This window comes from Phyllostomus hastatus, unplaced genomic scaffold (assembly GCF_019186645.2).
Source record: "Phyllostomus hastatus isolate PE091 unplaced genomic scaffold, TTU_PhHast_1.1 phas_scaffold_1066, whole genome shotgun sequence".
Lineage (NCBI taxonomy): Eukaryota > Metazoa > Chordata > Mammalia > Chiroptera > Phyllostomidae > Phyllostomus > Phyllostomus hastatus.
Genome location: NW_025334004.1, coordinates 20,462,929 through 20,490,156, shown reverse-complemented (window position 1 = coordinate 20,490,156; position 27,228 = coordinate 20,462,929). Strand labels below are relative to the sequence as shown.

General features: G+C 49.5%; 1 protein-coding gene across 1 annotated transcript; it reads right to left on the bottom strand.

Moving 5' to 3' along the window:
- Positions 1-4,331: 4,331 nt before the first annotated feature.
- Positions 4,332-17,858, bottom strand: DUSP5 (dual specificity phosphatase 5). Its single transcript, XM_045854658.1, has 4 exons — positions 17,279-17,858; positions 12,383-12,531; positions 8,552-8,771; positions 4,332-5,837 (listed from the first exon to the last, which is right to left on the bottom strand). The coding sequence occupies exons 1-4, from the start codon at positions 17,655-17,657 to the stop codon at positions 5,431-5,433; spliced, it is 1,155 nt and encodes a 384-aa protein (XP_045710614.1). The 5' UTR covers positions 17,658-17,858; the 3' UTR covers positions 4,332-5,430.
- Between the last annotated feature and the right edge of the window lie 9,370 nt (positions 17,859-27,228).

Sequence of the window (27,228 nt, the reverse complement as noted above, 5' to 3'; positions counted from 1 at the left end):
AGAATCCTGAAACCTGAGAGGTCTTCCCTGAGGAAATGAAAGCATGAGTGAGGCACCAAGGAGGCTCAGAAATGAGCAGGTGAGGAAGGGAGGGATGAGGCAGAGGGAGGGGTGTGTGCAAAGGCCCTGAGGCCCAAATCCTCTCCTCCACAGCCTCTCCAACAGAGACCTCACTTCTGCTTGCCCATCCCTCACAGCAGTGGGTAGCTCACTGCTGCAATTATTGTAATTAATAATCATGACCGCTATTCATTGAGGACTTATTATGTCCTTACCCTCATACTAGGCAATTATTCCTCATCATGTTTACTTTTCAAAATTGTACCCATAAGGTAGATTCATTTAGTATTCCCCTTCTAGGAATAATAACTTTGAGGTTTAGAGAGAGGAAGTACTCTGCCTATGTCCACACAGCTATCAAGTAGCAGAGCCAGAATTCAAACTCAGGGTGTTGAAACCCCAGCCCGAGTTCCTAGACACTACACTATACAACTTCAGTTAGACACGCCATTGGCTCTCCCCTCCAGGCCAAACACCCCTATCTTTCCCAAATCTTCTTCATAAACAGTCTCAATCTCTTCATTGCCCAATATTTGTAAACACATTAGTTTGTCCATGTCCCACTTGAAATTCAGCTACCAAGTCTAAATCGAATAGTCTTGGAGGAGGGTTTGAAAAGTTAATGAACTATTACAATGAGATTACTTGAAATCCCGCTCCAAAAAACAGATTTCATAACCACATTTAAGGTACTGTATATAGACATGAAGACATATAACTGAGAAGCTTTTGAATCCCCTTTTCTGGGGAACAGTGCAGTGTAGGGAAAACAGTATGTCCTTGGGAGTCCAGTGCAAGGTCGGGATCTTGGCTTTGACATTCACAGGTTCTAGCTATGCAACCTGGGCTGGGTGTGTAACCTCTCAGTTTTCTCACCTGTGAACAAGGCTAGCAATATCCATCCCGCAGGATTTTGTGGATTTTAAATGAGAGAATGTGTGCAGAGCACCCAGCACATAGCCTGCCTCCAATAAGTGCTTTGTTTGAAGATCTTTTAAAAGGTCCTAAGCAGTCAGGTTCCTTGGGATGTGGCAACTATGCTTCCCGAATCTCAGTCTACTGTGCTCTTCCTTGAAGGCTGGGTGTAACTTTTTCCTTTTCCTACCACAGAGACATACTGGAGGCTTCGCCATTCGGGTGGTTTGTTCCTCTCTGGCAGCACATTTTCTCCTGGCTGTTGGTGAAGCTTAGAAGGAAAAGTGTACAGATGCTTCAAGGGTCTATTTTAAGCTCCCACCTAGTGTTTTCTTGGTTTCTGTAAACTTTATAAGTGGATGAGGTACAGGTGTGCACAGGAAGGGATCTGACCTGCTACTATAAATAAGTACTACCGGGATTTACATTTAGGTACCATAATGGATCCCCTTAGGGTGCTCACTGGAGATGGGACAATAGGGGTAGGGTTGAATTTTATTGTGCATTGGCTATACATCAGTTTTCTGGGACTTCTTATAAAAAACTCAGTCTACTGGTGTTAACTGGGCACTTTACATGACAAATTAGCCAACTGTGTGACAGGATCTCCACCCCTTGAAGCTGAAACTGCCCCATCCACAGCCCCACCTCACGAAGTCTGAGCTAGGCAGGTGTCTGAACTTAGAGGAAATGGACTGGTCCTAGGGTGAACACCTGATCCAAGGACAGCCCACCCATAGGGCTGACTCGTGACCAATGAGGTGAAGTGGTGACATGAACTCTGACCAATAGGGTAGCAATAATTAGATCTAGAAAGCCTGTTTCCTCTAGGATTGGGGGGAAGTTGGCAAATGTCATGGGGTAAATGATGCTCATGTGCAGAGGGCACCATTGGCTTTGAAAGGGATGGAGAGCAGCTTCTGATTTGGACAGTTTTTCACTCCTAGTTTGTCATTCATTCACTCCTTCACGTGACTAACATTTATCGAACACGTTACTATAAATCAGTCCTTGTGATGGGTCCCTCTTGAAACACAATGCAGTCTCTGCTCCTCTGGTATTTCTAGTCTGAAAAAGATGCATTGATATAATAATCACAGATACATGAATAACACTTAAGCCTTGGTGAAGTATGAGAGATCTAGATGGGGAGCTGTGAGAGAGAATGGTGACGTCTAACCTAGTCTGGCTATCTGGCCAGGCTTCCCTGAAGTTTGAGTTGAGATGTGAAGGACCAGTAGGAGTTATTTCATTAAAGGGTGAGGTGTAAGGTATGACCTTAAGGTATAAAGTCCTATAGAATTGCCAGAGGTAGGCTAAAAATTTACTTCTGAGCTGCTTAGTGGCCTGAGCAAGGAAGGAGGGAAAAGGGCAGCCATGAGCTTTATGGCATTCAGAAGATAAAGCACCACAAACTCAGAGAGATACGTGCAGCCTTTCAGGGCACTGAGATCTGGGGTGCATTTTCCCCAGTCCTCACACAAAGGAGACCCATGGGTACACAGAGGTCCTGCCGGCACCTTGGTGTGAGGCTGCTCACACGTTGCTTGCCCCTGTCAGGCCCAGTTCAGGAGCTAGGATGGACCTGAGAGGAAATCAGAATAAGGGGGAACTAACACCACTATTCTCCCAGACACATCTCTACCTGAAACATTGCTGGAGGCCAACAGAGGTGTTTCTTTAAAACCTGAGGATGAGGAAACTGGGAAACACCAACTTGGATCCCCCAGCCAGCCCTGGAAGCCAGTGTAAAGTTGGTCTTGGCCAAAACGGAGCTGTAATTGATGAGGAGACTGTTCAGGGAGGGAGCGTTAGAGCCGTGCCTGCCTGTGGGGCTTCACTTGGCTTGCCCTCCAATGACTCACCGGCTTATGAGTAATCCTCACAGGCCTGATTTAGAGGACTTACTCACCCTTCAGAGAAAGACTTTAATGCAATAAAGCAAATGTCAGCAAGTGGGATGAGGCTTAGCACATCACCCCGGCTTGTACCCAGCTTCCCATTCCCTGGTGCTCCCGGCTCCAGGTCCCTCCCACCACGCAGCACCTGGACAGGCCCAAACAATGGACAGGCTTCCCGGACGAGTCACTCGGCTGAGCACTGGCTCAGAGACATGAAACCAAGGAGGGACCTCAAGCAACAGCTGGACCAAGCCCTGGAGAGGTTCAGTCCAGAGAGGCTGGAGATTAATTCCAAAGCTCTGGACTTGGGGGTGTGTGAGGACTAGAACCCAGGACTCCCCCCCCCCCCGCCCCAAATAGTGTTCTTCACTTCACTTCCCTCCCATGGAAGCCATGCTTGGGTTATGCAGATGAGGGGCGTGGGCTGAAGGAAATGCTGTCTGCTCAGTCTGAGTGGCATTCCTATTTGAGGGCTTTCCAAGCAAACTATGGGAAGGAAAGGCACATGGAAAACAAGGCCTCGAGGAAAGCCTTGGAGGTAAGACATTTAGAAAGAGGTGGGTGACCCTGGGCTCGGGCGCCATCTTGGTATTTGCTGACATGGTGCCCGCTGGGGGAGCTGGAGGCCTCCTTGGGCCCCCTGGAATCTAGGGGTGTGGTTGGAATCCTCATGCGAGGCACCCGCAGACTGGGGTGGCATAAATCCCAGCCTCTGACTAGGAAACAGGCCCCAGAAGTTAAAACTGAGGCTGGAGCAGAGGTGTAGCCAGCTGTAGGGAGGCATCAATACAAAGGAAATTACTCAGAAGGCAAGTCAATGTCGGCTTGGATTTAAACCCACTCATTGAGGGATTTATCTAGGAACTCCTGAGATTACCTGGTAGGATTAGTTCCAAGGGTAGAACAGGGTGGGGCGTGGGGCACAGGCACTTAAGGTGAACCTTCACCTAGTTCACCTCTGCATTCCTTGGCCATTTTCCCAAACTTTTTCTCAGTGTCTGCCACGTGCCAGGCACTGGCAGGGAAAGGCTGACCACAAGCGTGGTGCTCAGGTTTGCTGGAATCCAGGACCTCGAGTTTTCAGCAATTTGGGGGTCATCTACCTCAGTTCACTCATTTTAGAGACGAAAAATCTGAGATTCAAGTTGCACTCCTAGCCTGGGCTCATGGGAGTGAAGAGCCCAGAGAGAGATGTGCTGTTCCATCTCCCCGTGGCTTGCACGCAAGGATTTCTCTTGCAAGTGAGCTTAGGGAAGCCTCTCAATGGGAAAGCATGATGTTCTGTATTGTTACGTCACTAGCTCATGAGCAGATGCACAGTGAGTCTCACGGCTACAGCTGCCATCCACCACCACCACCTTCGGGAGTGCCTTCGGAAATACCCAGTGGAGCTGGCTGGTTCCCCCCAGATGTATTTACTTGTCCCTTACCCCAATTCACCAACATGGAGAAGTGTTTTTTTCTTTTTACTATGTTTATTTTACACTATAAAAAATGACAACAACAATAACAACCAGTAACATACTGCTTCTCTTCACATTCGTATGGATTTTAAGAAATTATTGCCTTTTCCCCTGGAGAAATAACCTATAGACAAAAAAGTAGTACCACACGGCGAAATCTGCAAATCCTAGAAGTCAACAGCTCGAAGACGACCCTCACGGGCAGGAAAAACACAAGTGTCACAAGAGACGAGACAAGCACATAGGACAGCGAGCTGGGGAAAAGACTGTGTTGGTGACACTGACCCAGGCAGCAGGTACTCTTCTCCTGGCACACACTGCCACCACCTCAGATGGGTGATTTTTGGTCTATGGTCTAAAAACTCTTCAAAAGGACACAAGAGTTGCTTTGAGTAGAGGTGCAACGAGAAAGGTTCAAGTATGAGTAAGAGTCATTCCAAAATCCAAAGTCAGGGAAGAACCCACAGTGAAAAGGCAACCCAGAAATGTCAACGTCTTGCTGCTTCAACAAACTGTCTCCACGGGACCCAAGAGAGAATCTCAGAAAGATGTGAGGGTTCACATCGGCATAAATGTCCTGGGTCCCTACAAGTCCTGTGGGGTTACTTTCCTGACTAGATGATCAGCTATTCCCTGAAGCGACAGAGACAGGTATGGAGACTGCCAAAGTTAAAAAAGTAAGGTGGAAATTGTGCTTCCTTCAGAATGAAGTGGCTTCACAACGGCCTTTTCTTCCGGTCTAGCAACTGCTTTCTCCCAGGTTGTTGCAGGTGTTTATTGCCTTACACTTGAAATGAAAAGGCGAACTTTGAGGTGCCAGGACTGGGCAGTCCTGAGAGGGCAGGGGTTCTGGAAGTACAGTAGTCAGCACACGCTGTGCTCTTGTGATGGCTTGGCCTTCCTTCAGTTCCCGAGAACCTATCCCCGAGGTCAGTCTGAAATTCGTTTGCAAGCCTGGTGACCCCTCACCATCCCACTGGGACGGTGGGACAGAGCGGGGTCTTCAGTATTGCACAGGTATGAAATGTCCACGAGTTTAAAAAACAAAATCACAGTTGTTCTTGGGGCTGGGCAGGTTGTCCCATCCAGTTCTAGCAGGATGTGGCAGTGGCCATGGGGCCCCTGCTGAGCTCTGAGACCGTCGAGTGGGTGGTCCCTGGTGCCAGCACCGAGGTAGGGAATGTGCAGTAGGAGGCCTGCATGTCAGGGCTCAGTGTCTGCAAATGAGCTATGAGGGAAGAGCTGGCTGCCTCCCCTTGGCAGGAGGGAGCCTGAGGGGTGGGCGTGGAAGGCAGGATCTCAGATTCATACTGCAGGAGCTGGCCCATGAAGCCGAAGTTGGGCGAGACCACGCTCCTCCTCTGCTTGATGTAATCGAAGGCGTCCTTCAGGCGGAACTGCCTGGTCTTCATGAGGTAAGCCATGCAGATGGTGGGTGAACGGGAGATCCCAGCCTCACAGTGGACCAGGACCTTGCCTCCCTTTTCCCTGACACAGTCTGGAAGGAAGAAAAGACAGTGGGAGTTGGGATTAGAACCCAAAGACAATGCCAAACACAAGAATTAAACACAGAAGTGACCTAGTTATCAAACTGTCGTGCCTGCTCACCAGCTGTGGTCCTGCACCAGGCTTCTGCCCGACTTCAATCCCCAGCGGTGAGGACAGAGCTTTGGGGGTCCCACCAGTGTCTTCTGACATGTAGGATCTTTCTGATCCTTAGCGCTGCTTCCCGGTGCTCTGGGACACTTGCATAGATTCTACCACTGAAGGTTCTAGACCTGGGGTAACCCCTTCCTAAGGATGCCTGCCATGAACATGGACGGGTTTCAAGAGGGCACTGGAAAAGCTTTGAAATTGCATGAAAATTTTCATCAGGTATGTGCATTTTTCTGAGAAGGTCCCAGGCTCAGACTGACTTAGAAAAGCAATTCCTGTCTCTTCATGTCTGAGTGTAATGGTGATGACCTGGTCCCCACCTTGGTAGATGCCTTCTGGCCTCTCCAGGCACCCTGTCTAGCTGTGCCAGGGCGGGATGCTTGGCCCAGCTTCTGGGGTTCCCACTACCAAACATACAATATATAGTGTATAGCCACTAATTATAGCTCTGGCTAAGTGATGCTTACTAGGCGGAGGACAAAAATGGCTTTCGCAAACTCCATCTTGCACAACAATGGGAGTCACTACTATAAAGCTACCATCATCAGTTAGTCTTCTTTAGCTCAGTATGACAAAACGGAGGGTGCCCTCCTTTCCTGTTCTATTCCTGTCCCCAGAAGAGCTACAACTGTTACATATAAAACACATCAAATAAAAACAAAAACCACAAACTACAATCTTTCCAAGTCCCTCTCTCGGTACTCAAGAAACAATTGCATCACAGGAAGTTAGATACATGTGGCACACTGCAGCCATGATATGCAAAAACATTTAAGGTTTTGAAGGGCAATAAAAAGTCAGCCCTCTCTCCCACCTTCCTCCTCAAGTTCAAGAAGTTTGCAAATGAATCTGCAAGATCTAAAAGATCAAGTTTCTGTGGAGTCAGGGAGGAACCCTGGAGCTTCCCCATGTAAGGACACCCCGGTGTAGCTCATGAGAGGTGCTCCCAATTCAGTCTCTGACTCAGAAGAAAAAAACAGGCCCTGACAAATTCGTTCATATGGGACCCCAAGTCCCTAGGATTACAGGGTCGTGACTCTCATTTTCTTTTGTTCCTCTCTTGGCCTCCTTGTAGTGTAGCTTTTAGTTGGCCCAATGGCACATCCAAAAAAGCAGAAGGCCTAGAGCGCACTGCATCTGGACCCCTCTACCTCTCCATGGGGCTTGCTTTCCATGTGGCCCTCCTGCGGCCTTTCCCTTGGAAGGGGTCCGGGCATGGCTCAGCCTCAGTCCCTCCTTCCACCAGCAGGGCAAGCAGACTGGGGGAAAGCATCCTGTGCTTTCAAAACACCGTGGGTGTGTGTGGTTATGTACACAAACAGACACAATGCACATACAGGATGGGAAGGGAGCCTTCTGAGAAATGGATGGGGGTGGGTTTCATGACCTCACTGAGTAGCTATCAGGCTGAGAAGGGCAAGGTATTCCCAGGGAGAGGGAGAACAGGTCAAGGCTTTCCCGCCCTGAATCCATCATGTAGGCTGCCTCTCTGAGGCTCCAAAGGGACCATCTCGGCCGAGAGGCTCAGGGGAGGAGGACAGGCCTCCGGTGAGTTTCTCAGCGGTTCCCCATGGAACAGAAGTCGTGTGTGATGAACAGAGAGGGCCATTATATGGCTGAAGGGAACCCTTTAACCGCTACCTGCACCAAGTAAGGATTGCTGTGCCCAACACATGCCTTTTCCCTCCAAGATCCTTCAGAACAAGATACAGGAAAATCACATCTCAGCTGTAACAACCATGCATGTTCAGGGGAAAGGACTCTAGAATGAAAGGCAAGACCATTTGGTTGGGGAATGGTGCAAATCTGAGGCAGGAAAAAAGTCAGCTCAGCCTCCAGAGAGAAGGATGGGAGAAAGAGAGGATGTCCAACCGTAGAACAATCAAGCTACATGGAGGAGCTGGAAGTCCAAGGCCCAAGGGAGCAGACAGAGTGAACAGAGATTACCAGGCCTACACAACAGAGTCAATGGTAACTGATTCACGGAATTAGAGAAAGGATGCAAAAGATGCCACCCTTTCTGTGCACAGAGCGTGGAGCTTGAGTCAGGTGCTATCTGTAATCCAAAATTAGCTGGAAATGCAAAACAAATTGTCCCCAAAGCAGTTTGCTAAAAAGTATGGAAAGCTGCCAGGGCCCTTGGGGCTTCGTGCATAAGTAGCGCTCTCTCGATCCTTCTGTTTGCTTTTAAAAATATCCCCACCCACGGAGAAGCACAGATAGGACGACTCTCTCTCGCCTGCTTCCCTTGCGTGGAGATTTCACACGGATGCACTGTGCTTCCCACCCAGCTAGAAACCATAACAAGAGCGGCAATGAGTATTGCCATGAAACTGTATTAATTTATTCTGCAAATTAAAGCTACTATTCATAGCAACTCAAACCTTCCCCTCTGCCTTTTGGGTGATTGCATTTCTTCTTGGCTCCAACTCTTGGTGGCTACATATGGAAGACAATTTCTCTTCGCAGAGGTGGCCGCCATCCGTACATCAAAATCCAAGAACCTGTGTCCCTATGAGGCACCCAGAACAGTTGAGGGGGAATGGCTGAACCTACCAATGAAGTCTATTGCTTCTTGAAAGTGGGAGCTAATGTCAGCTGTGTGGCTGTCCTCCACGGGGATCCACTTGTAGTGTAGGTGGCTCATGCAGGCCTCGGAGGTCCGCCGCGAGACATTCAGCAGGGCCGTGATGTGCAGGTTGGCGAGGCACTCGCACTCGGACGCATGGTAGGCACTTCCAAGGTAGAGGAACGGAAGGATTTCAACTGGGCCACCCTGGAAGCAGGGGCAGAGGACAAGCAGGAAATATTGGATCAACCTGCTCGCTTGAGGAAACAAAACAACCCCGACCTATTTGTTTTAAGGTGGGAGGTTCCCTGCCTGGTTTCCAGGTAGAGACAGTTCAGAGTCGAGGCCACTCAACCAAGAGTTGAGTGAAGCCTCCCTCCTGGCAGACTCTCTACCCTACATTACTGCCGGTGACTCGGTGACAACAATGATTTCTATTTCCTTACACATAACAAGGAGGCAGGAAGGGCCGGGAGCCTCCCTGTGCTGACAAAGATGAGGAGCAGCGTGGTGTGATGGGGGGAATGGAGACGCCCGTGTTAAAGTTCTGGCTGACCTGGGAGCACAGGGCAAGCCCTTCGACTTGGGGCAGCTTTGGTTCCTTTCTAGACAAGACGGAGAAGGGTTCAACGAGGTGAGCTCCACCCCTCACAGTCTTGACGTTTTGTATAGTGTATTTCATCAAACTCAGGACACTGCTGAACGTAAGGTGCATCTGTTTCCAGAGATGTTAAAACGCACTCCCTCTCCCTCTAAAAAGCATTCCTGTCAGAAGTGAAAATACCCACTATCTGCCCAGAATCCTCCAACAAGGAAAAGCTGTTAGTTAAGCTGGGAGCAGAGGGGCTTCTCCCAGTCATGATCTTCTCCATGTGAGGCAGAAGGTTTTGGTGAGAGAGACCAACATTCTCTGCCTTTTGGGAGATCACCCCAACACCAGCTTTCCAGTGAAGGAGGATCCCCATTGCAACCAGAGACCACCCACCCCTAGGCAAAGCGAAAAGGAACTGCTAGCTGGTCAGATTCTGGCAGTTTTAACATTGCCAGGACTCCATTCTCCTTTTCTCATCCTGCTGCTGTTGGCAGCTGCTGGCTCAGGGGCGTCCCACCTCTGGTCACTGGGTTCCACTGCACTGGACAGGGGCTCCAGGACCCATTCTTGCACCCATGCACAGCCAAGGCTCCAAGCTGGACAATTAAGTTTAGGGGCCAGCCTCCCAGGCACACAGATAAATAAATACTCTCAGCCTTAAGGAAGGAAGGAAGGAAGGAAGGGAGGGAGGGAGGGAGGGAGGGAGGGAGGGAGGGAGGAAGAGAGGAAGAGAGAAAGAAACAAAGGGAGAAAGGCCAGTGACAGTTGGCACCATGGAAGCCCTGGAGATTTAGAGGAAAACATGGGCTGGAGGGACAGTGGCTGTGTCTCTGGGAGCCCTCTTCCATATCATCCATCCGCTTCCTGTGTTTCCATTTCCTGTCCTGGAATAAGGGTCGAATGGAAGCCCTGCCACACCCACAATAGGAAAAGGGCCATGGGACAAGGACCAGCAGCAGGCAACGCACAATCTCCCACATGTAGTGTTTGCTTTTTCTTTCCTGAGAAGTCAAGTGTTTAAGCAAAGACCAGTTTGGCCACTTGGAACAAAGTTTCAGAGCAGTGATTTCCAACTGGTGTGCTGCAAGAATTTTTAAAACACGCAATACCTGACATTTGGTCAGGGGCACTAACCTTTTTTCCCTTAGATTGTCAAATAAAAAAACGACAACAGCCAAAACAACAATGGCCGGCTATGTGAATGCCCTGTCTTGACCCATGAGTACATAAGTCACATGATAGAATTGCATCTTATTGGTCACATCTCAGAATAAAGTTGCATATGATTGGTTAATTCTTGGCACCAGGAATCTATATACAAATATAGCCACCTGATTTTTTAAAAAGTCACTTTGGGACAAAAAAGTAGTTAATTATTATTATTATTAAGTCAATCAAAATTATACCTATTTTTTGTCAGATCGGCAAAAAATATATTTTTTGGTGTGCCACAAAATTTTAGTAACTAGCTTATGTGTGCCATGAGATAAAGCAGGTTGAACATCACTGTGATAGAGGATTTTGCAAAAGGTAGTAACAGTAACAACCACTATTTTTATCAGGACTTCCTATGGCTGGCCCCTGGGCTTAGCACTTCAGGTAGATGCACCTAGGGAGGTCTCATCCTCACTTTAGCGCCTGGGAAACTCGGGCACTGCAAGCCTGGGATCCTATCCGATTTCTTCTGGAGCTTAGCCCAACATATCCCTGAAACTATGTTTCTTTCCTTTTCTGAATCTTCTGTTCAGACGCAAGAGGAAGCAGCCAAGGGCCCTCAAAAACCCCAAAGATTAACACGACCTCGACTGGCTTCTAAGCAGTGCTAGGGGGTTCCCCAGATGAGCCCTGGAGACACGGCAGGGCCTCCCCAGTCCTCCCCGTGGGCCAAAGGTCTGCAACGCTTTTACAACATCCTGTCAACCCTTGTTTCTCTTTCATTTTCTGAGCAATACAAGGGGGGGGCGGGGGAAGACAACCCAAACAACAAACAAAAATAGAAATCCAGCCTCAGCCGGATGCCCATGGCTTGTAAACTGAGGGTTCATCAAGTGTATTTGTAATAAAGGAAGACAAACAAAATAAAACTCTGGCACCTCGCCAAGCTAATAGGCTTCCTGACCTATGATCCCATTCAAGGGAAGGTCACCTGGCTTCACTTGGAATTTATCCCCAGAACTTTCTCTGCTCATAGCAGGCAGCTGGCATTTTTAGGCAGCATCTAGAAATCTTCCTTTTTATGACTTTGGATGTGTTCATATTTGGTGGGGGGAGATTTTGAAAAGCTCCTCCCACAAGCCAGGTGCTTAGAAGAGAAGAGCTCTCTTCCAAAAGAAGGTGTGTGGAAACCAGAACGAGGCCCTGGAAAGAACCAGAGAAGGGAGTCAGCACTGGTTCTGGCTCTGCATTGCCAGGGACCTAAGCTGCAGGATTCTCGCCAAGCCACCATCTCACACCAACTGTGGAACAGCTTTTCTTCTCTGGAGAGCAGGAAGGTGGGTTTTGCTCCCTGGTTTCTGCCAGATTTGAGTCCTTTCCTGCCTTTTCCTCACCTTCCTTCTACATTCTGCCTCCTTTATTGAGATGTCACCAAGTACAATTTTTTAAAGGAAAAAAACCCCACACATTAGTAGCAACATGTGATGCTCTAGTATCTCTTGATCTCCTCTGGTTCCAGAATTAATGGAATGGTAAGCAACAAAGACCCTCGGACAACTCCGCTCAGCCATCCAAACCGGAGCTTCTCTACAACCATCCTTCTACATCCTTCTGCCCCCACACCATCGCAGTTAAAAATCACCAGTGAGGTACTGGGTTAGCGTGCGCCAACTGCAGAGCGCGAACAATTACAAAAAAGATCCACACAGGAAGCCCGAAAGTCAGCTCTGAAGTGTCTTCAGGGAAACCTAAACCAATATTTCGATGCTTCTCTGCACCTCCCAGGCCAGCTAATAATAATGCATTGTTCACTTCCTCTTTTCTCCAGAAGCTGTCAAGCATCCTGTGGCTCATTTGCTCTCGTCAGCTTGTTTGCTGGCCAGAAGCCCATTTACTCTTGGATGGAAACTCAAGTTGGCAAGCCGCAGAGGCTCTCTAAAGCTAGAGGCTCTGCCAAAACCCCGCTCCACAAAAGAAGCAACTGAGGTTGCCGAGCTGGGAGAGGAAGAGTCAGGGTGCCAAGGGAGAAACGGGGGTCAGGAGCCACGACTGCACTTCCTCGCCACGTTACCTGGTCATAGGCTGGCCTGTAGCTGATGCTGAGCATCGGTTTCCCACACTGGCCGATGAGGGCAGTCTCGGTGTCAATCTTCTCTTGTGCGATGGGTTTTACGTCCACGCAACACTCAGGATACTCTGAATAGAAGGTCTCATATCCCCCTACACACACACAGAAACAAAACCAGACAGACATAAGCATCAATTTCTGAGGCTGTTAGGAAACACCCACAATTAATCAATACCGAGTGGGAAATAGTCAAAAATCTTAGGCTACTATAGATTTTGTTCATATGAAAAATTGAGCCAAACTAGCTAACAGTTTTATAGTATATAAATGGGCTCTACATCCACACAGACACACACACACTCTTCTAAAAAGCCATAGGTCAGAGAGGCAATAATTAACTTTTTGTGTCTATCGGGAGCAGCTTAAACTGTGAAAGGAAATATAGCTGACTTATGGCAAATATTAACCAAATCATTCCAGAAAACAAAAGCTATTTTGTCTCTTGTTTATCTAACATGCAGGTGTGATTATGCAGAATTTCATCAATTTTCAAGAAGAAAGAGACTCCTAAACTGGTCTATTCCACCCCCAATCTGCCCTCTAAATGGGATTATTAAGGAAACCCCCTCCATTGATAAGAGAAAGGAGGCTAATATGAGGTTTAAACTCACGGCAATAAAACAGCTCAGAACACTGCTAACAATTCTCTCCATAGGTCCAACTAGAATAATTAATCTAGGTTATGACCTTCCAAACCAAACTGGAGGAATGGGGCCTTCTGAACTTAAACCATAGCCCCAACAAGTAAAACTTTCCTGATTAACACCTACCCTCCCTTTAAATTTCCTTATTACCCTTCCCTCCCGAGCTCTCTGTTCCCCACAGGTCCTCAAACAAATTCGTCAACTACTGTACTGACAGGTACAATTCTGTAAAAACTCTTTTTTAAAAAAATAAAAAATATTTATTTAAAATTATTTATTAAAAAATATTTATTTTTAGAGAGAAGGAAAGAGAAGGAGAGAAACATTAATATGCAAGAGATATATCAATTGGTTGCCTCTCCCACGCCCCCAACCGGGGATCTGGCCTGTGACCCAGGCATGTGCCCTGACTGGGAATCGAACGGGTGACCTTTCAGTTTGCAGGCCAGTGCTCAATCCACTGAACCACACCAGCCAGGCACAATTCTGTAAAATTTCTTAATATTACATTTACACTTCTCCAAATGGATCGCTGAAGGTAAAATGTGAATATATGTATATAAAAATAAGCTTGTTTTAGGCCCCGTATACCCAGTGGGGAAGAACCACGTGAAAAGCTGGCCCCTGAAGCCCCAGAATGCTGAGGAATGTTGGGGAAACAGGTGGCCTGGCCTAGGGGAATCCTTTGCTTCCAGTCCAAATCCAAAGGGACCAAAGGTAATTCTTAGAGCCTCAAAAAAAAAAAAAAAAAAAGAGAAGAAAGATAAAAAGATCTGCTTCTGTCTTTTTCTGGCCCAGGGAATTCACTCAGGTGTCAGATCATCAATTAGCAATATGCATTCTGAGGCCATGTATTCTCCAAAAGCCTCCCTTTTTCTTTTGTCTTTCGGTTTTGTGAAAGCCCCACAGTAGAACACAGGGTGGTTTTTTAAGACCCCTGCAGTAGACAAATGATTAATGGATTACATGGCAGTCTCCAGCTCCCTCCCAGCAGCCAATTCCTAGAATGAGTCATCTTGCCATTACTGCTTCCTCTCGGCTTGCTGGAACTGCCCCGGCCCCCATTTAGTATACCCAGATCTCCTCTGTAGTCACTTCAACAAATAGCCCATTGGGCCTCCCTAGATGAGCTTCTGGTCCTCCACAATGACCACGTCCCTGGTCATGATGACAGAAGGCCATGCCAGTTGGGGATGGAGGTAGGTATTTGTGGCTTAGGTTACCCCTCCCCCCCAACCATTGCCCGAGGTCCCCTTCTCTCCTAGGAGGCAGAGATGCCAGACTCACACTGACCCAGAGCTTCCTTGGAAGAGGAAGTTAGCAAATCATTTCCTGTGCCTGTGCCTCCGGATTTTGGGTTCCAGGAGACAAAATGGGAGACAAGCTATGGGAATCTGGAGTAGCCCAGGCCCCCTCAAACTTCAGGAGAAGGCTTGGGAAGCAGAAGCCTTCAGGCCACCGCATCTCTTGACTTTAAATAGAGCACTTAAGAGCTGGCTGCCAGGAGAACAGAAAGGAGGTGCGGGTGTAGGCTGGGTCCTGACTGCCTGTTGACAAAATAAGACAGGCAGACAATGAGTCTCAGTGTAGCTGCGGGACAGATAAACAGGGCCCTGCCTCTTCAAGCTGGGGTCAGGAGGAGTCCCCCAGATTAGATGGTCTCTGTCTTTCACCCACTCCCATCAGAGGCGTGGAGAGACAGAACATTCCTCTCCGGTGCCTCACTTGAGAGCCTTGGCAGTTCTTTTGGCTGCTTCAACCCTCTCCAGAGTGATTCTGTGTTTGATCACCATCACATTACCAGAGGAGCAGAGCAAAGTGCACGGACACTATATATAAATATGCACCGACAAGACCATTTGCTCATCAACTCATGGCTGAATACAGGTTTTTTTTTGGGGGGGGGGGAGGGCTAGATTAAGGGAGTACAAAAGGCACTGTCCCCCTAAGATCTGAGATACCACTAGATTAAACCTGAACTCATATGTGGACATGAGTTAGGTAAGGAAATAAAAATTCTCTTTGGCAACAACTTTAAGTTTAGTAGTGTTACAAGCAGAAGTATCAAGCAATTTTTACTGACATTTAAAATACACGTAACTTTCAACCAGGCAAGCCTCCAAATTTACTGAAAGATAATGTACGTGCAAAAACATTTGGATAAAAATATACTCCACCCCGCTGTTTCAAATAAAGGCTAGCAGCAACCTACTGGCTATCAATAGGGGACTGGTTTAAAAAATGAACCAGCAGTGAATGGTGTGGGTCAGTGGTATGGGCTCTGTACTGCAAAACATAAGGTCACTGGTTCGATTCCCAGTTGAGGCACATGCCTGGGTTGTGAGCAAGGTCCCCAGTTGGGGGCATATGAGAGGCGACCAATTGATGTTTCTCTGGCACATCAATGTTTCTCTCGCTCTTTCTCCCTCCCTTCCCCTCTCTCTAAAAACTGGTAAGTAAAATCTTTTCTAGAAAAAAGTGAACCAGTCACGAATGCTGGGACATGAACAAGTCTCCCAAGATCTAGTTGGGTGAAAGAGGCAGGGACAGAAAATGTACAAAATCATATGTTCTAAGAATACTCATGCTAAATTAACTTTAAAGATGAACAAGAAACAGTTGGTGGTTGTCTCTGGGGGAAAACTGGGTTCTAAGGGTGTGCAGAAGCCCCCCTTTTCATTGCACAGTGTTTGTGTTCAAATTTTTACCCACGTGTGTTTCTTTCATTTTGAAACATTTAAACATTAATTTTCCTGAGATAAAAGTCTACAGAACTACCTACTTCCTGTGGCAACAACCTCTAAACTGTCAGCATGGCCCCACTGGAGGGGGGTGGGGAGCAGAGGTAGGACCAGGAGAGGTTTCCTGGAACACATCTTTCATGCTACTGGGGAGGTGGAAGTAAGAACAAGAGACAAAAACCACATCAGGAAGAGAAATCAGGGGCCATGTGTGGAAACCTCTGCAAGCTCAGACGGCATCCCCCCATCATCCCTCCATCGGCTGGGGGCTGAGACTGGCTGACAAGGAAGATTACCATCATCTGCCTTTGTCATCTCCCCAACAGGAACCAACAAGGGCGCCTTTGTCATCTCCCTAACAGGAACCAACAAGGGCGCTAATAGAGGTGGGAGCCTCAGGAATCTCCTGGCCTGGAGGTGTGCAAAATCCCCCAAGGCGCAAGGTTTTAAAACAGGGCCCTTACTCTCAGCTCACCTACCTGAGTTCTGAACTACATCACTGTTACATCTTAAGGTCTGGGCATTCAGGTGGGCACCGCTTTGGGGCGTGGCCTGATCTGAGCTTTCAACTCTGCACTGCGGGCTAACGACTCAAATACAAGACTGGAGGGAGCAGTTATAGAAAATAACCCAGAAATCGATGCTGTGGCTTTTAGAGTTAATCACCCATCCTCCACCGGAAATCAAAGTCATCTCCTCAGCAGGTGTAACGGCCGACTGGTGGCACAGCCTCGGGAGGCTCACACCAAAAGCGACAGAATCCCCTCCACCACCTCTCCTAGGTCCTGGGTCTTGAGCCAGGATGATCCCAGGGCAAGGGAGGGCGGAGGTGAAAAGGGTGGGAAGGCTGTTAGCTCCAAATTAAGCTACAGAAAGGCCTGGAGGGGGAAAGGGGAGGCCGGAGGGAAACAATAAAAAGCAATAAAATGAAAAGGAAAGGAAGGGGAGGGACTCGCCAGGGTCAAAAAGGCAAGAGGGGTCAGTGAAGACACAGCCTAAAGTATGTTAATTGTCCAGGCGGGAGGAGTGGGGACAACGCGGCGCCGCGCTCCTGGGGTGGTCGCGACCTGCCGATCCCGCCAGATATGTCTATGTCTGAAATGCTCAGAGCCCGGGCCCCGCGGACGCCGCCGAAACCCGCCCCAGGATTCAGGGCCCGCGCCCAGCAAGGGCTGACAAGCCCCCAAACTACTAACAAGCAGCGTCCCCAGCTACGTAACCACCCCATCTACCCAGGGGGACAAGCCGTCAGGCGCTTTCGAGGAACGCGGGTGGGGAGAGGGAAGCGCTACCACTGGCAGTGCCCTCCCGAGCGCGCATCAAGCCCGGGTGCAGACTCCGGCAGGTGGAGACTTCCCGGGTTCCAGAGCCGAGGAGGGCGCCTTGCGTGAGGAGGGGACCCCAGAGCCTGGGGAAGAAGGGTGACGGGGGACGGTCGGCCTCAACACGCTCACCTTTGAGGAAGTAGACCCGCGGGCCAGCGGGCAGGCAGGCGAGCAGCGACGTGAGCACGACGCGCGCGGCACTCTCCTCGCGCAGCTTCTGCCAGTGGCGGCTGCCCTGGTCCAGCACCACCACGGCGGCCACGCCGCCTCCTCCCTCCTGCAGGAGCCGCGCGCGCGCCTCCTCGTCGGGCAACACGTAGCGCGCAGACACCGCGCCGCCGCGGGCTCGCCGCAGCACCACCGAATTGAGGTTGACGTTGAGCGAGCCGCGCACGCTGGAGGCGGCGAAGGCCAGGTAGGGCCGGCAGTCCAGCACCACGCAGCGCGTCGCCGCCTCCTTGCGGAGCATCTTGCGCAGCTGGCGCCCGTCGAGCGACGTGACCTTCATGCCGCCGCCCAGCGGCCCCTCGCCGCGCAGGTGCTCACGGCCAGGGTGCCCACTGGCTAGGCACAGGAGGGCGGCCCGCGGGCCTGCGCCGGCCTACGGAGCCCGGCGCTGGAGCGCTCGCTCAACTCTTCTTTCCCGCCCCACACGTTCCGCGCCTTGCCCGGCCACTCGCCGCCCCAGAAGCCGGGGATTCCGCCTGCAGCGCCGCTTCTTAAGTGGAGTGTGAGTCCCGTGACGTGGCTGCCCATATAAGGCCGAATATGGGTGTTTCCCCGCCCCTTAGGGCTTTGGCCACGCCCCCGGGGGCGGGACGCGCGGGGAGGGCGCCGAGGATTAGTCAGCCGCAGAAAGAGGAAGTGGAAGGCTCCTCCCTTGTGCTCTGTGGCTTCGCGCGGAGAGACTCACTCGCGCATCACCGAGGACTGCCGGTGGGGTGTCAGGAACGCCACGAGGCCGAGATGACCCACGCTGTGCGGGAAGAGGAGGAAGCGGAGGAGGCCTGGTCCGCGCTGCGCTATCGGGGTTTGAGTTTCATAGACGTAGGTTCGGAACCTGCTGGGGGCCGCTCCAGGCACCACGCTAGGCAGGGCAAGCGGAGCCCTGGGCCAGTGCCCCCAGATGAATCAGAAATGTTGATCAGAATTCTGATCCCTGCCGGTCTTTACGCGTGAACTGACTTGATAGTTGGGATTTGTTTCAAGGGGTGGTTTTTTGATGAGTCGGTATAGGGCTTGTATTGGTATAGTTGAAGCTCGGTTATGGGTACCGCGGTGTTTATTACACTGTCCCTCCACTTTTCTGTATGTTTGTAATTTTCCGTAATAAAAGTACCTACAAATAAAAACGGAGAGAGAAGAGTCAGCAATTAATCTTTCCAAATGAATTCTCTCCTTTAGAGGATACACAGTCCTTTTCTCAATCACACTCCAATAATCATCCGAATAATTGTTTTTCGAAGAGCCGTTTTCTGGCCCCTGGAAAACCTGTCGTGAAATAAGCTACAGCATCATCATACATCCGTTGTCGAAGCCCAGTCCAGCCAACTGTCCAGGTGGCTTCTGGATTTGGGGGATTATGTGTGGATCAAGTATAATCTCAGGCTGTTTGTCCCCACCAGTCCCCAGCAGATTCAGGCTTCCCATCCTCAGTCTTGGGGAACCGGACACGATTCACCCGTTCAAGGATTTATTGAGGGTTAGCTTTGGGCCACGTTCTGCTAGCTGCGGGGACACCTGTGAGGGAAACATGTCTCCACCCTCATGTTGGAGACCAACCCTTTTATTGTTAGCTCGAGGGGGGAGGGGCTGCTTAGTGGAACACAGCCTGCCTCCACTAGAGGGGCTCATCTACTACCATCATCAGGGAATGAGGTTTTAAGAAGGAATTGAAACTCAAATTCTGAAATCAAATGCAGTCAGCTGGACACCCGCCAGCAGGCATTGCCCTGGGTCACAGCTGTGCTCAGCCGGAGGTGCTGCCCTGCCAGGGAGGTCTTAAGGAAGATGTGATGTGGGGGGGTTTCTTTCTCCCTGGGGGTTATCTGTGCCAGCGTTCCCTGAAATCTGCTCTGCCAGTGTCCCCAGGGACACCTTCCCCCAGACATCTAGCCCAGAGCCACACAGGTATGCAGCACCTACATGGGAGGCTCTGGATTGGGTGCTGGACACCAAAGCCAGCAGGACTCCCGGCTCCAGCTGCCACCAGCCCAGAGAGGAGGCCTGGCCCTGCCCCAGGCCTAAGCTCCTGCAGTCACTGTGGAAGACCATCCAGGGTGTGTGTGTGTTGGGGGGCTGGGGGCACCTGGAGAAAGCCTCTCAGAGCAGAGGAGAACAAGGCAAACTTTGAAGAATAAACAGGTTAGCCAGGCCGTGGAGGGGTAGGGTGGAAGGCATTCTAAGCAGAGGAAACTAAGGAAGTTTCCTTAGGGAAAGAAAACAAAACAAAAACAGCCAGCATGGTATGTGCTGGTGATGTGTGGGAAACTAAGGCACTGCTGGCATTTACTAGAAAATGAAGCAGGGTCAGGTGACTGGGGGCCTTGTGAGCCATGCAAAGCATTTTGATTTTATCCTTTGGCTGGAGCAGCCCCAGGTGAGGGGTCTTACTTGGTGGATCGGTCAGGTGAGCAGTTGCTGACCTCCCTGAGGCAGCACTGTGGAGGACGGATGTTTTATTTGAGAGTGGGAGTGGCATCCAGCCCGGAGTCAGAGAAACAGATAGGAGGCTTCTGTGGGTAATCCAGGCCGGAGCTGATAACGGCCTGCCGGAACTTGACAGTGATAGCAGCGACCGCAGAGGCGACACAGATAGGAGAAACATTTAGGAAGTAACCTTCCGGAAGTGCTGGGATAGAGAAAGAGGAGTAGAGGGTGACCCCAGGTTTTTAACTGGGGTAACTGGGACACCTTTAGATAGGGACCCTACAGAAACAGGTCTGGGTGGGTAGCAGGAGGAAGAAGTGAAGTTTAGACATATTAGTAAGTTAGAGTTGATCAAGGGCCACCTAAGGGGGTGTCTAGTGAGCAGTGTGGTGGCCTGGCAACCACTATAGGAAGGTCATCTGTCGGCTGGATTGCTCCCTCACTTCCCATACCCAGCAGATTACCAGGTCCCAGGGCTCTGCCTTCTAGATCTCTCTTCTGACCTGCCTGCCCTTCCCTGTCCAGTAGTCAGGGCCTCGTATTCTGTGGGTGTGTGACCGCTGCAGCTTCACAGGACCCCATACTTAAAAGGGCCCCATGCTTTGTTTGATGCTCTGCTGTCACTCTTAAAATTCCTAATGCTTACTGGACAAGGGACCCTCATTTCCCTTTTGCACTGGATCCCATAAATTATGTAGCTGGTCCTGCCCATGGCTGTAGTTAAAGGGCTCCATTATCCCCTGCACTAGGCCCTACACTAGCACCCTGCTTCCCAGTCTCCTCGCTCTGCTCTCTCCTCTGCAATGTGACTTTTCTAAGTATGGATTGGAGCACAGCCCACCTGCTCTGCTCAGAAACCTCCAGCAACACCCTACGCACTGTCTGATAAATCCCAAATTCCTTAGTGGAACACCAAGGTTCTTGTTCTGGCCCATTACTCATAATCCACTTCTAATCTTGTTCCCCCACCCCCTTTCCAGTCACACCAAGCTGCCCGTTTCCTAAACTTGCCCAGCATTTTGCTACCTCTACTCTTTCAACAAGACTTGAGTGCCTCCCCCATTCCTTTGCATAGGAGCTCCACAGCTACTGATGCACCTCCAAGAAGATGCCATCCCTTAATCCCCCAGCCTCCTGGGAGTTCCCCTCGCCCAACCTGACGCAGGAGTGTGATCTGCCACTAGCCTGCAGGCTCCCGGGCCACTCTCAGGGCTCATCCCACCATCTGTGACTCCCTCAAACACCTAGCACATGGTAGAAGCTTAATGTTGGTGGAATGGAATTCAGTGCTTGCTCAGACTTGAGGGCGGCTGGCTTTTTAGGAGGTGCCTGGAAAGAAAGTTGGCCATAGCAAAAATCAGGGCCTTGGATCCTGGGTGAGGAGGCCATAGGATCCTACAGACACACAGACCCCAGGATCAGGAACTAGAGCTCATGGGCCATAGGCCTCGGAGGAAGAGGAAGGTGTCTGAGACTTGAAATGTGTAAATGTCATGCCTGTCCTCCCTATAGCTTTGGAATGGGGGTAAGGGTGGGCTCAGGGGAAAAAAACAGGATTTAAGTGAACATGGTGAATCCATGAGGTAGGACCTTGTTCTCTTTGTCATTCTTCCCCCCCCCCCATGCTAGTTATTCCAAGAGGGGCACAAGGAGGTTTTTAGGTTTACTGGACCTCACTTGCACAAGCACCCTAACCCTCAGGCCTTGGCTCATTATTGTGAGCTGGGCTTCCTGCCTTTTGGAGGAGCAGAGAGTTTTGTAGACCTGGGAACTCCTGTGCCTATCCCTGCTTTTCACAGCCTCAGGGAAACCTCAGGGATCCCTCCCCTGCCCTGCTCCCCCCATCCAACTGTAAGGTGGGGATAGGTGGCCTGTGGGGATCCATTGCCCACCCCAAGGGCCCTCCCTCTACCAGCCCCGGCCTTCTCAGGAAGATGCATTTTGCTTCCTCTCTTCATTGGCTTGTTTGTTTCTGATTATGAAAGTAGCATGTGGCCCTGGCTGGTGTGGCTCAGTGGATTGAGTGCTGGCCTGCAAGCCAAAGGGTTGCTGGTTCGATTCCCATTCAGGGCACATGCCTGGGTTGCAGGCCAGGTCCCCAGTGGTGGGGTGCATGAGAGGCAACCACACATTGATGTTTCTCTTCCCCTCTCTCCCTTCCCCTCTGTCTAAAAATAAATAAAACTTAAAAAAAAAAGAAAAGAAAGTAGCATGTGCTCATTGTTGAAAATGTGGAAAATACAGAGAAGTGAAATAGTTTTCTAAAAAAGAATGCTGCTTGTTCTTGCTTAAGATCCCAAGTCAAGGTCTGGGTCCAAAACTTGCTTCCTGTCATCTTGGATAAAAGAATGAGCACTGGACTAAGAGTCAAAAGATCTGGATTCCTGGCCAGTCTCTGCTATTTCCAGATATTTCCAGATTTTATTCATTTATCTAATATTTATAGTGTGTCTTTTGTGCATATAGGTGGTTTTCTCCCCATGGTTCTCCCATCTCCCTTGCCCCCAGGATGTTAGAACAGAGCAAATACGTGTTCATTCAGGGGTACAGACAGCCTCTTACAGCCACGGTTGCCTCTTCTATGAAATGGAGACATCACTGCCTGTCTGGTAATGGTGAGTGACAATGACATCATGTACATAAAGCTGCACTGCATGATGCAAGCATAAAGTATTTGTATGGTTGTTGTTGCTAACAATATTACCCATCAGCAAAGCATTCCCTCGCTTACTCATCAAGTCCTGATGCACTGGTCCATTCAGTTTCCTCCTCTGTAAAGTGGGAGTGAAAATAAGGCTTAGCTCATAGGTTACTGCCAGGATTTCTTGAGTCGCTACGCGCAAAGTACTTAGAACAGTGCCTGGTGCTTATTAAGAATTCAATAATGTTTGCTACTTGAATTCGTTGTAGTATCAGGGGTAGACGTGGCACTCTAATCAGCTGGTAGTCAAAGAAAAATTATTAAAAGCCCGTAAATTGCTCTTTTGAAAGCCCGCTGAGTATAGGGGGATATTTAAAGAGTAAAGCTCCCCAGACCCACTTATGGTAAGGTAGGAGAGACAGGAAGTCATTCTCAGAAGAAGTGCTACATTGGATGATCTTGGGTATTGAGAGCTGAAGACATTTTAAAGGAGAGAGATCAATAAAGTATTAATCTGAAGTATTAGAGAAGGTGAGCCTGGAAGAGGCACTTAGATTTCATAAATAACCCCTCCAGTGCTAAGGGCAAGGACTTTGGAGGGTGACACCCTGAGGTTTAAGCCCCTGGTCTGCCATTGCTGGTTGTATGACCACGGGCAAGCCACTTCACCTCTCTAAGCCATGATCCTCTCATCTGAAAAAAATGGGGGGTGGTTGTAATAGTAGCCCCTGGCTGGGGAGAAGATTAAATGAAGCATCTATGAAAAGCCCTGGTCTGCATGCCTGGAGCACGGTGAGGGCTTCGTGGGAGCCAGCGCTTTTCTTCGTGAAAAGCCACGGCAGCAGTGAAGCCCAGAATCTTGGCAGTAAGGAATTATAATTCTATCTCGAAATTTTCCAGAGAGGGAGCTTCCTGCCTCATGAGACATTTTCGAGTGAGGCCAAAAAAGGCAACAAGCATATCCTGGGATTTTTATGAGATGCCAGGTATGTCTTGAGCCCTTCACTTAGTCCTCACAGCCACCCTGTGATGTGAGTACTATTGCCCCATTTTACAGCTGACCCAGGTCACATAGCTGAAGCCGACTTCCCTGTGGCTTCTCTTCTACCCTTTGCTTCCAAGTCTGGAGAAATACCATATAAACCTAGACTCTCTCCGAAATATAGGAAGGTAATCATCTTATCCGTTCCCCACCTTCTCTTTCCTAAGATAACAGTCCTGGGTCCTTGCCATCACTGTTTTCCAGACCTGGAAAACTGTCTGTTTATTTGCCAGAATTCTTTACTGATGGTCCCTGAATGAAGCTGGGGTATATAGCAAAGGATGTCCATCTACTCAAGTTCAGAGGTTCTACAAAAAAGAGTGGCTGTTAAAGGTCCAGGACAGGTTAGAGAAAGGAAGAGACAGAAGAGAGCAAACACTTAAAAGCAAAAAAGATGCCATTCTTCCCTCTCCATTGAGGAGCCACAGGCTACCCGGGAAGGACTGGGGTCGGGGGAGGGAGGCTTGTCTCCGGTCCCAGCCTCCCCATGCGGCCCTTCACCTGTGGTCTGGATGGTGGGGCATCCCGGAACGCTGCAGGAAGTGGGCTGGGGGTGGGAGAGTTTAGAAGGAGCAAGCTTGTCCTTTCTCCAGCCTCAGCTCTAGAGATTCTGCCCAGAAAGATACATCTGCTGCAACTTCATCTTTTTTTTTTTAATGGGGAGTATGTACCCTTGAGTGAGCATCAGATTTACTCCTACTGAGACCCTGGGGGCAAGGAGGGTGGGAGGGCCATGGGAAGAAAAATACTTACATAGGAAATGTCAACAGCCTCTGGGGAGAGCTCTCCCTGCCTGCTTCTCTCTCTCTCTCTCTCTCTCTCTCTCTCACTGCCCCCCCCCCCTCCATGTCTGGAGATGTTTGCAGACTTCATTCTTTGATCACCTTCATGGATTTTGCAATATAGGAATGCTACTTCCTCTATCATTTCCGAAATTGACTTTACAGAGACTCATTAACAAAACAAAACAAAACAAAACACACTTATTCTGTCTTAGACAACAGTGTCTGCAGTTCGATAATCCAGTTCTATTTTTGGTAGTAGACATTAAAGTATATGACGATGCAAAAAAAGTAAAATGAAAACCTCTTAAAAGTTATCATCACAAGAAACAAAAGTTTGTAACTTTTGCAGTACAAAAGTGATCGTTTCGCAGTACATAGGAATACCAAACCACTACATTGTATATCTGAAAGTAGTATGCTGTATGTCCATTGTACCTCAAGACAAAATAAATAAATAAAGATAAAAACAAAATATATGACAGTTCAATGGGAGACTTTCATCTGTGCACCAGCTACAGTCATCTTCCCTGCCACCAGGATGCTGCCCTGCACCTGGGGAAACAGTGAATTCTGGAGTCAGAGCGACGAGGCCCAGTCTCCGGACATGGCTGGCATGTAGCCTTGGACAAATGGCTTAAACTCTTCTGAGCTACAGTGTCCTCCTGAGGAAAAAAGTTGAGGTAATCAATAAGGTGTAAAGTAGAAACAAAATAATACACATGAAAATACCTTGTAAAGTGCTAGGGATGTTCTTTTTCATCTGTGATTTTTCTTGCTTCTGGGTGGGGGTTGGGGGTGGGGGGTGGTGTCTGGAATCCTTTCACCCAGGAGCTGGACTAGTGGAAAGAACTTTCCTAACTCTCAAGAGTTCAGAGCAAGGGCTTTGCCCAAGACTCCTCCAGATCCCTGCCACCTCACTTGCTGTGGGACACCGCAAGGGTCACTTCCCCTCTCTGCATCTGTTTCCTCATCTTTAAAGTGGATGTAAAGTCTCAAGAGCCCGTTGAAGTGCAAATTCTCATTCTGGGGCCTGAGATTCTGCATTTTCAACCAGGTTTCAGGTACTACTGCTGCTGCTGGTCCACAGGCCACACCATGAGTAGCAAGGAGTTATAGTACTTAAGGCCTACGGGTGTTGAAAGGCTTACATTAGAGAATACATCCTAAACATTTGGCCTGGTGCTTACTCAGGGATTTAGCCCATAATAGATGGAAGCTCTGTTGTCAATATTATAGTGATTGATGTATATGGGGGGTGGTAGGGCTGGGTGGAGGGGTAACCCCAGGTAGAGCTGATGATAAAACTTACTGCACCTGTGGGGTTTAGAAAGCTCAGTGTAGCAGGAATTAGGAGACCCAGATTCAAGTCCCAGCTTTCTAACTCACGCCATACCTGCGTGAATTTGGGCAAATCTCTTGACCTTTCCGAGTCTCAATTTCCCCCTCTACAAAAAGGACAGGGAGTTGACTTAGATGGTGTCTAAGGACTTGTTCAGCTTTAAATCAAAACTTGACGCTAGCAATCCCTGCTCCACCCCCAAGCACTGAAAGACACTCAACGGGTTGGAACTTAGCCATAACCTTGGTCGTAACCTTGAGCCGCATCTACTGCAGAGATGGGCCTGCTCTGAGCCTGCCTTGACTGCGGGGGTGATGCATAACTGGAGAGCCCAGCCTAGTGCCCTTGGTGTTCCTTGAGCTGTGGGTGACGTCACCCCCGGAAGCCTCCATTCCTGGGCCTCGTGCGCAGGTCTCCCTGTTATTGCAGGATGATTTGCAGCCTGGACGGGAGCAAGTTTGCGCGTGCCCAGAAAAGGGATGTAAAAGGAGGCATTTTTGACATTCCATCCCACTGCTTCACTGCACTGGAAGCAAAGATGATTCGCAAGTGAACTCACTGTAAGCATATATCACACCTGGGAGATTCCAGCCCTTCTGCATGGACTCAAGACCTTGCAAGAAACTTGCCCCTTGGTGGAGGAGGTGGGCAATCAGCAACCCAGCGCCCAAATGACCGGAAAAGGCCCACTGAGATGCATGAGTCCCATGGCTGCCAACATGCTGTCAGCACAGCCCCAGACAATTTATTGCTCTTGGCAACTCCTCACTATGAGCATACACATTCATTGAGCATCTGCTGCATGCCTCTGGCTAGGCAAGTTAACTGAATAACTGACCTAATCTTATTACCTCCCAGTGAAGAAAGCCTACCAAAAATGGGGGCACCCAGGTTCAGAAAGGTTAAGTGACTTGTTCAGGGTCACACAGCAAGGCATTCAACAAGTATCAACTATTGAGCAAAGCCTATTGGTTTGAGCTGACCCCTCCCTTCTCTCTCCTCTGTTATGAACTTGCATCACAGCCCCTGTCCTCCATGGTTATGCTTGATGATCTATGTTTTTCTCTAGCCCCCTGACCAAGGAACCAATTCCTAAGGCCTCTGCAGTCATGGCCCCTAGCCTGGCCGACTGGTCCTGGTGAGACATTTTGCCCACTGAATACAAGAAACGGGGACTCGGGTCCTAGCACCATGCTGCTTAGCCCTGGGATGAGTGGAAAAGGAAGAGAAGCCCAAGACTTCATCCTTGGCTTCAGGGGATTACTCTCTGGTTGTCATGGACCCGAATTTGAATCATGAAAGGGAAAAAGACTGTCCACAAATCAGATTGCGTTTGGGTTATCGTTTCAAGGGGCTGGGTCAAACCAGGGGAAGGGAAGAGGGCTGGTCAAGGACCCAACAGTCAGGGCAGGCTGGGGGAAAGTGTGAGAACTGAAACCCAGGGAGGGTTTACTCAGGCAGAGAGGAGAAGGGCTCTGCAGCTGAAGGAGACAGGGTGGGAGGAAGCACAGAAGGGGGAGGAAGGAGGCAGCCAGGTGTCTCTCCAGGAAGGAGAAGATTGCCCGGTGGGGGGGCAGGGAGGTGCTGGGAATGGCAAGAAGGTACGGAAGGTCAGGTCTAGGA

Coding starts and splice junctions, on each gene's coding strand:
- DUSP5 (XM_045854658.1), bottom strand. CDS start 17,657: ATGAAGGTCACGTCGCTCGACGGGCGCCAGCTGCGCAAGATGCTCCGC. Junction 12,532..17,278: donor GCGGGTCTACTTCCTCAAAG/GTGAGCGTGTTG, acceptor GTGTGTGTGTAG/GGGGATATGAGACCTTCTAT. Junction 8,772..12,382: donor ACAGGCCAGCCTATGACCAG/GTAACGTGGCGA, acceptor CCCTGCTTCCAG/GGTGGCCCAGTTGAAATCCT.